This window comes from Loxodonta africana, chromosome 4 (genome assembly GCF_030014295.1).
Source record: "Loxodonta africana isolate mLoxAfr1 chromosome 4, mLoxAfr1.hap2, whole genome shotgun sequence".
Taxonomy (NCBI): Eukaryota; Metazoa; Chordata; class Mammalia; order Proboscidea; family Elephantidae; genus Loxodonta; species Loxodonta africana.
Window position 1 is genome coordinate 60,116,379 of NC_087345.1, and position 17,236 is coordinate 60,133,614.

The 17,236-nt window shown below is 36.5% G+C and overlaps 1 protein-coding gene across 9 annotated transcripts in view; it reads left to right on the forward strand.

Annotated features, from left to right (window-relative positions):
• Positions 1 to 15,202, forward strand: part of KCNC2 (potassium voltage-gated channel subfamily C member 2) — a 247,864-nt gene extending 232,662 nt beyond the window's left edge. Inside the window, exons 2-4 of one of the 9 annotated variants that reach the window (XM_064283810.1) lie at positions 4,336 to 5,263; positions 7,349 to 7,513; positions 14,925 to 15,202. In XM_064283810.1, the coding sequence (XP_064139880.1) occupies positions 4,336 to 5,263; positions 7,349 to 7,513; positions 14,925 to 15,034 (1,203 nt within the window). In that variant the 3' untranslated portion in view covers positions 15,035 to 15,202. Of the gene's footprint in view, positions 1 to 4,335; positions 5,264 to 5,661; positions 5,766 to 7,348; positions 7,560 to 12,942; positions 13,256 to 13,793; positions 14,015 to 14,682 lie in introns of those variants that run through there. The other 8 variants (XM_064283813.1, XM_064283809.1, XM_064283811.1 and 5 more) reach the window with 8 other exon arrangements.
• The last annotated feature ends 2,034 nt before the right edge of the window (positions 15,203 to 17,236 follow it).

A 17,236-nucleotide genomic window follows, 5' to 3' on the forward strand; every position in this document is an offset into this window, starting at 1 on the left:
GCTCTTACCCACTGCACCACCAGGGCTCCAGGTGGACTTATTGGTAGGGGCTAAAGGAGCTTTGTAACACTTCTCAGAGTACGTTAGAGGCCGAAGGCTAGAGAGAGGTATGTCTGCGAGCATGGCTGGGAAGAGGCTGTCTGGATGGAAGAACTGTATTCTGGGTGTTTCTAAGCCAGAATTGTAACTATTACTTCCCTAATAAACCCCGTAATCATGAGTATTGTCTGTGAGGTCTGTGTGAATTATGAAACCCAGCAGAGACGTAGAGAGTTTGTAGGAGGGATGGCTGGTGTCAGAATTGACAAAGCTGATGGAGAGAGGAGGAATATCTGACTTCTGCTTCGTAGGACTCAACCTTGGGTTGTTGATCTTGATTCTCCTTCCCCCTTGTGAAGTTAGGTCAGATGCTGCCCCATCCGCCATGCCATTTTCACACATGTACACATCTGTCTCCCCTTTCCATCAACTTAGAGTCTACTCATCCCTCAAATTTCAGCCAAATGACATTTTGTCAGAGATTTCTTTGACCTGTCTAAATTAAGTCCCAGACTTGTTCCTTTCAAAACATCCATTTTTTTTCCTTTGTTGTCTTCCTGAAAATTGTAATTAAGTAATTTTGTGTGGGTATTTATTTAATGTCTGTATCCCTAGTAGGAAAAAAAAGTAGATTGTAATTTCCTTTAAAAGGCAGTGATTGTGTTTGTTAGGTGCAGCTAAATCAAAACCCTAGTCCAGCGGCCTGGCATAGAGCCACCAAATACATATGTATTGAATGAATGAATGGATGGATGGCAGGAAAATGTCTGATTGGAAAAGGTCACAGTGTTTTATATTGACAAACATCAAAGTATACTAGGAGATTGTCTTTGTTGTATAGAGGTGAGCAGGTAAGCTGGGACTGATTTTAAAAGAGCAATCAGTGTTGGGAGTGACAATCAAATCCCTAAACGAATGCAGGTAAAGAGAGTTTGAGATTGCAAGGTTAACCAGAAAAATGCCGACTAAGGGCTACTGGCAACATTAAAAAAATATCCAATTTATTTTAACTGCCTTCTGCTCTCCAAATACTTCATAGATAAAATTAGTGTTCTACAACTTTTGGCACAGTCTGAAATGCTGGAGACTAGGTGTGAATGGTGGGAAGGGTGAATGATGGGGGGCGGGGGGAGGGGGCAGTAGGTACAACTGGGAGAGCTTTACAGCAAAGAAGATTTCATGGGGAATTGAAATCTATAGATAACATTCTGATGAGATCAAGAGCCAATTTCTGAATAAGAATAATTGATTCTTCCTCTAAAAGAGGAAGTATAATTATATGTAGTTCCTTAGTGATACGTAACCAAAAAAAAAAACATGTTGCTGCTGAGTCGATTCCAACTCAGAGTGACCCTATAGGTCAGAGTAGAACTGCCTCATAGGCTTTCCAAGGAGCGGCTGGTTGATTCAAACTGCCAACCTTTTGGTTAACAGTTGAGCTCTTAACCACTGCCTCACCAGGGCTCCTAGTGTGTTACAATAATTAGTTAATTGAAAAGAGAATTGTATATGTATTTCTACAAAGGGAAGCCTGAGTGAAATAACATGCTCATCTCTCCCAATACGTCTGGGAAATCTAATGGTAAGCTCATAATGCAAAACCAGAAGTCAGTTGGATGATGTACGTGGGAAAGTAAGTCAAAGCCATGTAAGTGACATGCTTTATGATATTACAGGGATGATCTGCTATCTGGTTCCCCGCATAGAAATAGTTTGCAGTGCTTCTTTAAGGCAGATAGTCACAGTCTTAAGATAGTTTAGTCCTCTGGTATGTTGTTGTTAGTTGCCGTGGAGTCCTTTCTGACTCATGGTGACCCCACGTGTTACAGAGTAGAACTGGGCCATGGGGTTTTCTAGGCTATAATCTTAATAGAACTGAGTCCTGTTGGCACAATGATTAAGTACATGGCTGCTAACTGAAAAGTCAGCAGTTTGAACCCAACAGCTGTTCCATGGGAGAAAAGACTTGGTGATCTGCTTCCATAAAGATTCCAGCCTTGGAAACCCTATGGGCCAGTTCTATTTTGTCCTCTAGGATAACTATGGGTTAAAATCGACTTGACAGTACCTAACAACAACAATCTTATTGGCAGCAGATCACCAGGCCTTTTCTTCCTCAGTACTGTTGGGTGGGTTTGAACTGCCAACCTGTAGGGTAACAGTGGAGTGCAAACCATTTATGCTGCCTGGGGACCTTATAAATTTGGCACACTAAAACTCAATGAGAGAAAAAAGAAGGTGATTTTAATCTGATCTCGAAATCTGGATTTTCTCAATGGCATGGTTAATAAGTAGAAGATAGAGGACATCTTTGGATTTTGGATATACCCTATTGTTTCCAAATAAGGACTTCACTTCACCTTCAACTTCTTGCTCCTGAATGATCCATTTGTTTACACATCAAGGGCCAGTCATTCCCTTGTAGCTCAGTAATCCTGCTATGTCTGAGAGCATTATCTGAGAAAACGAGGGATCTGCTGGCTTCTTTGAAAGCCTCAAGCACTGACTCCAACAGTGTCACTCATTCATACCACTGAGATTCAAGTTTTCATGTATTTAATATTAAGAAGTTTGTGATCTCAGCCTAAGTTAATGATTTTCAACATATTTGTATTCCACATTTGAGAGTTTGGTATTTATGAGAATCTGGAGCTAAACTTGTCAGGTTAGTATCTCAGGTTGGTCACTTTGCATCCTACGACCTTGGAAAAGTGACTTATTCTCTCTTGCCTGGTATTCCTTAAGTGTGAAGTGGGGGTGGTAGTAGTATTGGAAGAGCTCAACGGTTGGCAATTTGAAACAACCAGCCATTCCATGATCTGTTCCTGTAAAGATTATAGCTTAGGAAATCCTATGAGGAGTTCTACTCTGTCATATAGGGTCGGTGTTATGAGTCAGAATCAACTTCACAGCACACAACAACAACAACAGTAATATTGTAAGGACCCCGTTGGCACAGCAGTTGAGCACTCAGCTACTAACCAATAGGTTGGCAGTTTGAACCCACTCAGGGGCTTCATGCAAGAAAGACCTGGTGATCTGCTCTCTGTACACATTAAAACAAAACTAAACCAATTGCCTTTGAGTTGATTCTGACTCAGAGTGACCCTGTAGGGCAGAGTAGAACTGCCCCATAGGGTTTCCAAGGGTGTAATCTTTATGGAAGCAGACTGACATCATTCTCCTGCAGACCTGAGTTCAAACCGCTGGCCATTAGGTTAGAGCGGAATACGTAACCATTGTACCACCAAGGTTCCTCTGTAATGATTACAGCCTAGAAAAACCCTATATAGCAGTTCTACTCTGTCACACGAGGTCACTATGAGTCAAAATTAACTGAACGACACCTAACAACAACAGCAGTAGTATTGTTATGAGTATTACCATGAGTTAATTATATTTATATAAAATGCTTTTAAGAGTGTTTGATACTGGTGAGCAATATATAAGTGAGCGCTCTTATTATTCTGTATTAGTAATTATGTATGTATTCATATATTATTGACTGGAGAAATTAAACAGAAAACTGAATTAAAAAACTAACTTTCTAATATGTTACTCTAACATTTTGGAGTTATGTTTGACCAGAGGAAGAAAACTATCTTTCAACTGATTGCTTAATTCTATTTCTCTCTCTGCAGTCTTATGCCTACTCTTTCTCTTTGGATTTGTGTTCTTGGACAAGTCTCTACCTTAAACTGATGTAGTTTAAATCATATATCTCAAAGATTTTTTTTGTTTTCATGTTCATACCTCATGACATTCTAACCATTTTATTTATAAATATAGATGTTATATATTAAACTTTTACAGTTTATAATCTATTTGGGTGGGTTTGAAATTTCCATCATTGTGAAATGCATCTTATATCTATAGGTGTAAAACTTCATCTAGTACATGAAGATTTCTTGGGTCATCAATAAAATCTGGAGCCATTGTCTAAAATTTCTTTCTTTCTTGTTTTTAGTCTGTTTCCCTTAAACATTGTTTTGGGTGGTTTTATTTTCTCTTCACAGGTATTTTTTTTTGGACAAAAGACTAAAGAAGTTATTTTCTAACATAAATCAAACCTTTTTATCTTTGTAAGCTGGAAACAGACTTGGAACATGTTACACCTACAAGTAATGTTGCACACACAACTCTTCTCTTATTTGAGTGACATCCCAAGTGAAATCTCCAAATATGCTTTTTTTCTTTCTTTTTTTATCTTCAGAGATCAATGTTTTTAGATTCTGATGAAAACATATTATGGTTCATATCATTCTCTGTTTCTTTTTATTTCTTTTTCTTCTACAGTTTATTGCTTTTGCTTCTTTATTCTTCATCCTGGTTTCAATCACAACCTTTTGCCTGGAGACACATGAAGCTTTCAATATTGTTAGAAACAAGACAGAACCAGTCATCAATGGCACAAGTGTTGTTCTACAGTATGAAATCGAAACGGATCCTGCCTTGACGTATGTAGAAGGAGTATGTGTCGTGTGGTTTACTTTTGAATTTTTAGTCCGTATTGTTTTCTCTCCCAATAAACTTGAATTCATCAAAAATCTCTTGAATATCATTGACTTTGTGGCCATCCTACCCTTCTACTTAGAGGTGGGACTCAGTGGGCTCTCCTCCAAAGCTGCTAAAGATGTGCTTGGCTTCCTCAGGGTGGTAAGGTTTGTGAGGATACTGAGAATCTTCAAACTCACCCGCCATTTTGTAGGCCTAAGGGTGCTTGGACATACTCTTCGAGCTAGTACTAATGAATTTTTGCTGCTGATAATCTTCCTGGCTCTAGGAGTTTTGATATTTGCTACTATGATCTACTATGCTGAGAGAGTAGGAGCTCAACCTAACGATCCTTCAGCTAGTGAGCACACACAGTTCAAAAACATTCCCATTGGGTTCTGGTGGGCTGTAGTGACCATGACTACCCTGGGCTATGGGGATATGTACCCCCAAACGTGGTCAGGGATGGTGGTGGGAGCCCTGTGTGCTCTGGCCGGAGTACTGACAATAGCTATGCCGGTGCCTGTGATTGTGAACAATTTTGGAATGTACTACTCCTTGGCAATGGCGAAGCAGAAACTTCCAAGAAAAAGAAAGAAGCACATTCCTGCTGCCCCTCAGGCAAGCTCACCTACCTTTTGCAAGACAGAATTAAATATGGCCTGCAATAGCACACAGAGTGACATGTGTCTAGGCAAAGACAATCTACTTCTGGAACATAACAGATCAGGTAAGGCACAATTTCAAATGCATGCTAATAAATACTTTATAGACCAGTATCTTAGGTGGGAGGCAGCCATTCTCATTTTCTGCAAATGTCCATAAGTTCTCAACCCTGCCCCTTCCTTCACAAAACATTTCTGTGTGTGTCAGGCTTGTAGATGACTAGATGATAGCATTTCTAAATGAACTTCAAACAGAAACCTGCATAGCTGGTCTATAGAGTTTTCCTGCTCTAGTGGGAATGCCCTTTGCTGATGGTGCCAATATTTTCTTTTGCCCGTTTGTTGCTTTCGTGCCAATGTTTCATTTCCCTGCACGATGTGATGGTATAATATTGGCCATGTTCCACCCTTCGTCTTCAAAATGTTGATCTCCATATTGTTTGGCTTGATGTGTTTGTCTCAGTTTTACCTCTGCCACATGGTGGTGTGCATCTCAATATAACTCACAAGAAGCAGCTGTTTAAGAAGAGTAGATGTTTTCATTGCAAAGGCAGAAAGACCAAAGAGGTGATATGGGAGATAGCTCTTTTAATAACAAATCTCTTCCCTAGTAATACTCCGGAGAAGTGAATAAATTTTCATATTCTTAAATTAGGTAGGGCATCTCAGTATAACCCCTTTGGTGAGACAAGATGCTATGACATGTAGATTAACCCAGCATTAGTCAGGGCACAGATGGCCTGCTTTGGATAATCAATGGAAACGTTGTTCCTCTGTGGATTTCCTCTTTTATGCACTCTGCATTGGGCTCTGCTCACTCCTAGAACTGAATTTGGGATGATTTACCACCTGAGATGAGGAGAATCATTGGTCCTTTCTATTACCATAGATAATCTAGAGTCGATTGACTGTAAATTGACATTTAGTTTGCCAAACCGATAGTCAGATGAGATAGTGTCATCTTGATTCTGTTATGTCCAGTACAGAAAAAATATTTTATAGATTAGACAACCTAATTAGCTTTTAGTCTACCATGAAAATTTAAGGTTCCTGAAACTTAAATATATATAATCTTTTTTTTTTGTAGAAAATTACTTATGACAACCCTAAGTGAATAATTTCTCACAATCAGACATAACACCAATTAAACATAACAAACAAACAAAAAAGACAGCGACATTTTTTAGAGGTCTCTCCTTAGCTTCCAGAAGTTTTATGAGGTAAATGGAGAAAAAAAAAAGATTGGCTTAGGCTTCTGTTTAAAAATTTTATTCACAGCCCTCGTGTTCGCTTAGTAGATTATTTTGCAAAGTTTTCCTAAATAAATATCTGAAAATTGTTATGTCTTTACAAAAGGTGGAGGTTAGTTGGTATTGCTGCTATCATCAGGGAACCTGTGCAGAACGCTTATGAAGGGCCTGAAAAAAGAGGACACACTTTCTGACCAGAAAATCATTGTTATAACAGGCTAACATCTAGGATGATATACTGCAAAAGTCTTTGGCTAGCGTATAGAAATGAACAGATAGTTATTTCAATGGCATTTAGGAAGGTTGATCTTGTTCTATTGTTAAACTCAAAATATTTTTAGCTTAAAAAAAAGTACCTTACATGAAGTTTGTGTGTTTTGGGATTATTTTTACTAAGATTTTTTGAAAGAAAAATTTTAGTTTCAGAAAAGAATACAAGCATGTGTTGTGAAAAACTACAAATACTTGAGTTTATTTTTAAATATACTCCACTTTTAAAGATTCCTATTCACACCAGTGAGAGAGCGTGTCAAAAATAGTAAGATTAATTTATCACAAATTAAATATCTTACTTGAGTTCATATTAGTTTTAATTAGCACACCTATTTTGAGTTTGTTTTAGTTTTGTGAAAGCCAATTTCCTATTAGGTAAAATTCAAAATGGAATTAAAATTTCTCAAAAAAAAACCCCCCAATTCTCTCCCTTTACACATATTTTCATTTTGCTCCATGTAAATCTTTGTGATGAGTGACGAAAATTCTTTCTCTTTTGTTATCGTGATGTGATTATTGTGTTTTGTATATGGAGTGACTGGACTACGGGCATTTGGTGTAAACTCTTTGTACTGTCTCATTTCCTCATTCATCACTGTCTGTCCATGGGCATGGTGCTGTGACCAGTGTTATCAGGTGACGACAGTACAGGAAGTGAGCCGCCATTATCACCCCCAGAACGGCTCCCCATCAGACGATCTAGTACCAGAGACAAAAACAGAAGAGGGGAAACATGTTTCCTACTGACGACAGGTGATTACACGTGTGCTTCTGATGGAGGGATCAGGAAAGGTAGGCATGCAATTAATCAGATCGTCACAGGTGACTTAGCAATTGGTTGCTGCAGGTATATGATCTAAAATGCTCGTTGATCGTTTTCTAGAAGCTGCATATAGTGCGCTTTTCCTCTATCCATGGCATCTTCTCACATTATAAACATTCTTAAGTATGTATCATAACAGCCTACTTGGTGGTTATATTTTAAAGGCGTTTTCATCCTTCTTTTTCACATCTGTTTTTGTTTGCCATTTGTCTATGGGCAGAATTGTAACGGAATGTTTAATATGAAATCAGTCATTCATTTATTTTAATATAATGTACACGGACATCTTTAAAGATTATCTTTTTCTTCTACAACTGTTGAAACTCTAATAATCACTAAGTGACCCTACGCATATATTTCATGAGTAGTTGATGATTATAAGACAATTGTAAGGCATTTCTTTTTCAAAGCACAATATTAAATACACTCTAATTAGGTGTCTTATTCAGTACTTGAACAGTTTTTGCCACTGGTTTGTCTGAGTACCATAAGGTTTGCCAAGGTACAAGGTCCTCAGTCATATAGAGAAGTACATTTAATCACCTGAAAGACTACTAATGTACTTACAAATTAGAATTTCTCTTCAGAACAAATATTAATAATTTTACTATTGCTTTTCAATAGACCCTGCACAGTGCCTGGCAAATAGTCTCCATAAATATTTGTTGAATGAATACATTTTGTTGGACGGACATCTTTAAGGAATATAATAGAACATAACAAACACTGAAGCACCACTCCATCACGTGGTTCCATTTTCTACTCAAACCTTGATTGTGCCACCGCTATTACTATTGCCTGTTTTTTTGGTAAACTTTTTCAGGCCTCAGGACAATTGTATACCCCCTACTTTCCCCTCACCAAAAATATTATGTGATACTTATACCCCCCCCCGCCAAAAAAAAATCAAACCCATTGCAGTCAAGTCAATTCTGACTCACAGTGACCCTACAGGACAGAGTAGAACTGCCCCATAGAATTTGCAAGCAGCACCTGGTGGAATTGAAGAGCTGACGTTTTGGTTAGCAGCCGTAGCTCTTAACCACTACACCACCAGGGTTTCCACTTATAACTCGCTTTTGTCAAAATGCTGGCGTATGCTTAGATTACCTCCTATTTTGACAATTCAAATTATTCTATTGCCATGGTTATTTTTCTCTGTTTATTAACAGAATAGGAGAAGAACTATAATTATTTCTTATAGTAATTGACTATATTTGAATGAAAAACTACTGCAAAACTTTCATAGTAGTGCAGCTGCATTTAAAAAAAATTGGGCTAATTTGCTATTGTAATTTTTTCCTTATTGAACTGTATACATTTTAAGTCTAAAACATTTATTCTGTTATGCCCTATTTCTTTAAAATACCTCATTACCCATATTGTACTTCTTCTTCATTTCATCTTATCACTTTATATTTTTTTTCTCCGCCTCCATGCCTTTGAGTTTCAAAAGAGCAGAAAAGGACTCTTTCTTTGCTTTATCATGTAAAGCTTTATCATGTAATATTTTAAATACTTTTCCATTTCAATTAGTTCCATTCTATGTATCCATTCTTTGCACTAAAATGTATTTTCAAATCACCTGAATAGGTTTATTTTACTCTTTAGTACTTTATCTTTAAATATTATGTATTGACAGAAAATTTTTATAAGTATTTTGTTTAGACAGCAAACCCTACCTTAGTACCTGAGTAAAATATATGTACATGCATTAGTTAATGATGGTGACGATAATAATATCTAACTCTTATATAGAACATATACTGTTTTAAGTGCACTGCATATCTTAACTCACTATAGGCGTATATACATGTACATGTGTATATATGTATATATATGTAATGTGTGGTTAGATTTACATACATTTTTGACCATCATTCTATAGTGTATCCCATACAGTATTTATACCAATGTTGTGTGTTTAAAGATCTCATTAAATTTTTTCTTCTATGTTAGAAAATGTTTTGAATTTTTAAACTGCCAAAGGAAATCACAGATGAGAAAACACTTTTCAAATTATAAAACACTATATTAATATATAGTTTTACTGTAAAATTCCAAAGTTTCATGAGCAAAGCAATTAATAAGATATTTGGTTTGCATGGAAAATTTATACATGCAATCTTATTTCACAAATGCAAATTTTCTTTGTCAGTGGTGAGAGTATCATTGTAAATTAATCACTGAAGTTTTTATTCTTTGTCATTTATCACCACAATCAATTTCTTTTCCATTCTGGCTTAATTCTTTTGCAGCTATGTATTTATTTTCCAGGTCTGGTAACATTTCTGGCTAATTTAACTTAAACATTTTAGTGTGTTATCTTGTCATGTCTGTCATTCATTCATTTCTTCTCCAGTTTTCTTTTATGTAGGTTTTAGATTTCTTTATCACTTCAATTCAGACATTTATTTCCTATATGATCCCTTCTTTTACTTTTCAAGTTGATCTCTATTGTGGTTTGATTTTGGAGTTCTAAGCATTCTCCCCTATGTGAATGAAAATAATATTAGTGAACTCCCATTGAATTATTTTACTACTATCAAACAGGAATATAGTTTGGCACACTTAAAGAAAACTTCAGTATTCACTAAAATAGTGAGGTCCCATCGCTTTATAACATGTGTTTTTATTTACACAGTATTACATAAATCATATTGTGTAAACTAAAGTCATAGTACATGGATAAGCAGTTTAAAATAAGCACACACTTCTTACGAACTGCAGCTAACATATAACGTATGCCATGTGTTTAGATGTTTTTTTAAACTAGGTACATTATTATTTATTCTCATGAGTTATATTTTCAGCCATTCAGGTAAGAAGTTTGTTTAAGCAAAATGTTATCAAATTTTCTGATTAGAAACATACCTATAAAATAAAGCATGGGTAACTAATAATTTTACTAATTAAATACTTGTTACTAAATTAGAAGGGAAGCCTTTTCAAATGGACACTAAAATTATGGCTATTAAAAACAAAAGGACCTATTAACAGAATGGATAATATTTATGATAAAAGCTAAAATTCAAAATTTAAAATGGCAAGCAAGATTAACGTGTTACTTGTACGACTAATAAAGGTGTCAAAACTTCCTGGAGGTTCTGTAGGGAGTTTGAAGATTATGGGAGAGAAAGACCTAAATTTTTATAGTGATTTATAGGTATTAACAATCCATTAAGTTCATACATATTCACCAGTTTGGCTTTAATCAAAACGAATCAATTTTTATAGTATAGTTTACATTTTTAAGTTACACAGTCATCTTCCACTGTCTAGAATAAATTCTTCTTTCTACGAGTTTTATTTACAGTTAGTTTAGAGAAGTAGTAACTAGCCTAACAGGCACATGTAAGAGACCTGCAGTTCTTTTTTAATTATTTAAGACATTCTCTCATTAACTATCCCATCATCCATTATAATAGAATGAAATGGCACAGTGGTTAAGAGCTCGGCTGCAAACCAAAAGGTTGGCAATTCAAATCCACTAGCCGCCCCTTGGGGCAGTTCTGCTCTGTTCTATAGAGTCACTATGAATCAAAGTTAACTCGATGGCAATGGGTTATGTATTAATTATAGTTCAGAATACTAACAAGGCATATTGGCAGATAATTCTTTCATTAGCAGAGATTATGTCCTGGAGAATTTTATCATAGTTAATGGATAGCATAAATTGCCATATACAAAATCTCAAAGAAGACAACTAGTCTGTTAACAGTTTATGTGTGTATGTGAGAGGGATGTTCATCATGTCTATCCTGTTACTAGGTCCTTTTATGTACCAAGACAAATATGGATCATAATAGTAACTCTATTGCCACATAAAACTGGCCAGGATAATGTGGCCCAGAACGAAGTCTAAAATGAATTTCATACTCTTCTCTCCTGAATTTATCTAATAAGTAATTGGTAGGGACAGAGTTCACCACAAACAAAAAGAAGGAAAAAGCGTGAGACTATGAGTGGTCTCCAGGAAAAGAGACCCTAAGAAAAATCAGAGAGAGAGTAAAACCCAGGTGAGAGCAGATAGTAACACAGTGATTCCCGGGGTGAAATATGGAATAAAGCTCTTGCTCCACAAAAATCAAACATTCAGATAAATCGCTTCTTCCCTTCTAGTGAAAGGAGTAGAAAAAATAATAACTTCTACTTAGAAGTTCCAAGAAAAGACAGAGCTATAGAAAGAAGTAGCTGGGAGGGAAAGACCTATTTTATTTTTTACACTGTCATCAAGCACTCTGAAGCCTAATCAGGGTGCAAGATGTGCTCATGTACTAGAAGCTCAGGCACCAGAAGTTCAGGTACTAGTTCTTTTTGGTTGCCCAAAAAGGAATTTCATTTTCTTATTCTACAACTCTTCTACAGTGGAGCTGTCAGAATATAACCATTTATTTTCAGCGCTATGTGGTGTGACTAGTCTTCCAGTCAATACTTGCCCTAGCTTTAAGACAGTTTGACTTCTAACTATAAACTGGTGCCTCCACCTTATTTAACTACCTCCTAAACTTTTCTAATGAAAACATGGGCAATACATGAATCCTTCCAAAGGTGACCTTGCTGGATGTCGCTTGGGCCAAAATTCATGACAAAGATTTTTTAATCTGTAAACACATGACTATTATGAATGAAAGATTAGAATGCAAGATAATAAAAATAAAATGTGAATTAAGACCAAGTTCTTCTCAATTCCTGGGTCAAGGGGCTATGGAGTGTGAGGTAAAGCATCATATAATCTGGCTTTATTTCACTGAAATTATTACTCAATTTATATTTAGCTCATTTTATTTTCTTTTTTTTTTCCCTTTACTTTATCCAAGGCATTAGATATGGACATTCCATTATACATCAACTGGATAATGGCATCACATGCCATTATTTAAGAATCATCATTTTGACTTTATAAAGCTAGAAGATTAAATATGCTGGAAAAAGTGTTTCCCACTTAAAATTAAGCATACTTTTTTAGTTTGGTAAATAATAAAAAGTGAAAAGACAGAAATAGACCACTTTATGTTTTTACATTTTCCAGGAACATATTCTGAAATTTAAAAACCTTGGCCAAATTTATCTTAGTTAAGTTGCTTTGCCATATTTTTAAAAGAGCTTTGGTATCCTATATGCTAAAATTGAATTGACACTAATTATAATCTGGAAGAGAATCGACTTAGAAGCATAAAAACTGTAGTTTATGATAGCTAGTTCAATCTTTTGTGAATGGCAGCAGCAGTGAGCTTCATGTTTTTAGAGTTATAAATTGCCTCGCTGTTGAATTCTTCGTAAAGAAATTCTTCTTTGATTTCAAAAATAGCACTTTTGATTACCCTGCATGGTATTGTTTGTTTGTGTTTCTTTTCTGGTTGAATTCAACTGATGTCTGTGCATTTTTTCATAAAAGGATATGAAAAATCCCGAAGCTTAAACAACATAGCGGGCTTGGCAGGCAATGCTCTGAGGCTGTCTCCTGTAACATCACCTTACAACTCTCCTTGTCCTCTGAGGCGCTCTCGATCTCCCATCCCATCTATCTTGTAAACCAAACTGCATTAGTCAACTAAATTGTATTTATTCAAGTACTGTTTACCCCATAATGAAATTAAGTAAAAGTAGGATTACTTCAGGCTCCAATAATACAGTATAAATCCTGCATGATACTACTATTTGAAGTCAGAAATGCCACTGGGGTAGTTAACGAATCATATCCTGGCTTTAAAGATTATTTAAAGTAGTGCTCCTCCATATTAATTGCCCTGATCTCCTTTCGCAATAAAATGACAGATAGTGTCCATATTGGCCAGTACACTAATCCGTAAACATATCTTCAGGGAGATCATATTTAAAACAGTGTGCTTCCAAGTGTCAGCCACTCCATTGGACCTCCATTCCTTGTGACTCTCTAAACCATTCTGAAGATGTCTGGGATCCTATCTTGATTATACATAACATGACTTTGGTCAGCCTGTTTGCATGGACCATCTTGTCTCTATCATCTGAGAGCAATGTTGCAGAGTTTGCAGACCATGGATGGCTCGGGTATGTGTACTTGCATTGAACCATCCTGCAGACGTGAAACACTGGTCGATTGTTCTGCATGTCGAATTGTGGGGTGGGCGAGTTTCTCCTTGACTTATTTTTCCTTATCCTCCAAAAGAAATATTTGCTTTAAATAGTTTAATTTCTTGATTGATTTACTTTTATTCAAAAAATGCTGTATTGGAATTCTGAATGTCTCTGGTTGTTTGCACACAGATAACTGCAAAGAGGTTGTCATTACTGGCTACACGCAAGCCGAAGCCAGATCTGTTACTTAATGGCTTGGGGAAGGCACAAAACATAAGAGAAAGGTAACTGCCAGCCAGGCTTGCATTGTTTAGCCAGGAACTACTGCTTGGTACACTAGTCATTTTTTTTTTTTTCTTAACCCCAGGATTTGTCATCATTTTCAGAGGCAGAGTGCCAAATATCACCCAAAACTCTCATGTCTCTTTTACTCCCCCTCCTTTTTTTTTTTTTTTTTAATTTTTGTGCAAACATCAAAGAGCGTTGGTGTTCACAGAAGGCTTTCCTGGCCAGCCTTAAACCTCTGAGTCACAAGATGAATCCGATTTTCAGCCAGTGTTTAATCGGGTGCTTTGTCCTGTGTGGTGTTCTGTCTGTCTGAGCTCCCTGTCTTAACTGTATATGCCATATGTCTCCACAAAGCACAGACATGCCTTGAGAAGGTATTCATGATTTTGGTACTGAATATACCCCCTTTTTTGCTTCTTGTATAAATTAATGATGCCCAGGGAACTACCTAAGCTAATCAGTACTATAAACTTTTTGATAAGCAGGATTTAAAGAGCAATTTCACCATTGTACTTGGTTGGCTGCTGCAGCATCAATTTCTACTACCTAGCAACCAGCATTTGTCATTACACTCCACCAAAACCCCTAAAGAGTCTTATTCAGTCTGAATGGAAGAATTCTACTTACACATCTCTTGGAATACAGTAGTAAGAATGTGTCTAGTATACTGGGCAGGTGAGGGAAGAAAAATGCCATAATATAAACTGAGGAATAAACAATACTTCTAAGGCATTCAAGATCCTTGAGACTGTTGAGTAATTCCTGATTTTCATGTTTATTTTTTTGTTAGGAACACAATTGCCGTTTTTATTATTGGCCTTGTAACATGTATGACTCTATATCTCCAAATCCTAGAGCATGACCTGCATGTCAGAGATCTTGTACAGCAATGTATTTACCCAGATGGACATTTCTGATATTTAGAGATGCAGTGATCCTTTTGATAACATCACAAATAGAAAGTTATAATTACATATAGCTTTATGGTAAAGGAATTAATATACTGTCTGGTGCTGCTGTTATTGACTGCAGTGTTGTACAGAATTTGTCATGGATTTTCGACTGATGAGAAAAGGACAATGGAATTTAGCCATACCAAGGACTGTACTGGAAACAGACTTCTGCTGCTGAATGTGCCCTAATGCAACCAGGTTGTACTTGGAAGAGGTCCCGTGTCTTCAAAGGCATTTAAATTGTGGCTGGAACTCATCCGGTGCTCCCGGTATAAGTAGTTGGCTTGTGGACTGGCCAGTGTCCGTGAAACAACTGTAAATACCACCACGTGTGCATGGGTCAATGCTTTGGCCATCTTACATCAAAGGAAGCCAAATTCATGGTCAACATCTCTGAAGCTTCAAGTAAGGCCCGCACCTCTTTGAATTACTCCTCATGGGCCCGCAGTAGGTTGTGCTGTGAATTACACAAGGCAGTAATATTGATGTAGTATAGGTCTGTCTTAATTTCTCTTATTTCTAGTTTGTTAGTTGGATACATGAACACTGACTATATCATTTTCTTATAAACCACTTATGTTATCAGCTTGTCAAGTATGTTGTGAAATTTTAGTGCCTACTTATCAAACTGACCTATTTTTAGTTACATTCTTGTTTAATTCTGGAAAAAAATGTTATGACTTAAAAACCCATCAATATTATTCATAGTTTAAGTCTTTTGTCATTGTTACCTCAATTATAAATATTACAAAAATAAAATTCTGGCAGTGAGAGTATTTTTTTATTAAATGATTAAGGAGCAATGTCAGTATATAGTAGAATATTAAATTATATCCTAAAATGTATATTTTGCATAAAAAGAGATATTCTTCAATCAATTACTTTTTTGTGAGTTTTGTGGCAAATGAAGCTTGTACTTGTCTTTAAAACTGTTGTAGTTGAACTGTTATAAGAATTCTTCACCATGCTCAATCAATATTTCCAGATTCTATTAGTTCCCCTGGGATTCTGAATATAACAGATAGCCTAATTATGAGCCCCTGTGTTGTGGACCTTTTGTGAAACTTTCAAGGTGCATGCACAACCTTGGTGATAACTGATAGAAATGTAACTAACTGAAATGAAGAATAAAAGGCAAATGAGCTGGGGATAAACTTGAATTCTATCTGATTAAATTATTCATATTCTTTCCTTGGCTTTTCTCTTTGTTTTGGAGTTTTCGACAGGTTTTACAATTTTATGATTCATGGTGCCAAAGCAGAAACTCATACATAAATGACAATGAATGGATTTTAAAAAATACATACTTCTCACTTTTATTCAGAGCTTGGGCGTGTAGTTAGTGTTTTGTTTTTTCATCTACATCTTTCCGTATCTAAATGTATAATATAGTTCTAAGATTGCAAATGTATTAATTATTATATCTGGAGCCCTGGTGTCCTTGACCGCAATGGTGGTTGGGTGTCAAAGTGGTTAAGAGCTTGGCTGCTGACCAAAAGGTTGGCAGTTGGAATCTACGAGCCATTCCTTGGAAACCCCATGAGGCGGTTCTACTTTGTCCTCTAGGGTTGTTATGAGTTGGAATCAACTCAGGGGCAATGGGTTTGGTTTTTTATATATGTATATATCTCGGCACTGGGTATATCTAGGAAACCCTGGTGGCATAGTGGTTAAGTGCTACAGCTGCTAACCAAGGGGTCGGCAGTTCGAATCTGCCAGGCACTCCTTGCAAACTATGGGGCAGTTCTACTCTGTCCTATAGGGTTGCTATGAGTCGGAATCGACTCGACGGCCGTGGGTTTGGATTTTGGGTTTTATATCTATATCTACATCTATTGTCCATTTTCTTTCTTTCTCTATCTCTTTCTATCTATTTATCCATCTGTCTTGCCGTTATAAGATTAATACTGTATTTTCACTTACATTTTTCAGTTTAATCCTCACAGCAGTTCTGGAGGCAAATGTTTTCATTTCACTTTATTAATGGTAAAGTTGAGGATCAAAGAGACAGAACTGGTCACTAATATTTTGCCACAGATAATCTTCCTGCCATAGTTTCTTTTGGTTTAAATATTTACTGCTTATGGCACTGGGTTGGGTTATGTAGTTAAGTGCTGTGGCTGCTAACGGAAAGGTCAGCAGTTCAAATCCACTAGCTGCTCCTTGGAAACCCTATGGGGCAGTTCTACTCTGACCTATAAGGTCACTATAAGTCAGAATCGACTGAAAGGCAATGGGTTTTTTTTTTTTTTTCCTGGACAAGAACTTGGTTTGGCCTTTTGTCTCAGGTTTCTGAGAATAACCCTTGAAATTCCTGAACAATCAAAGTGCTCTTTGTTTTTTCTAAAACAGCCAGGCAACACTTAAACTTATTCTAATGAGTTGGGAGTC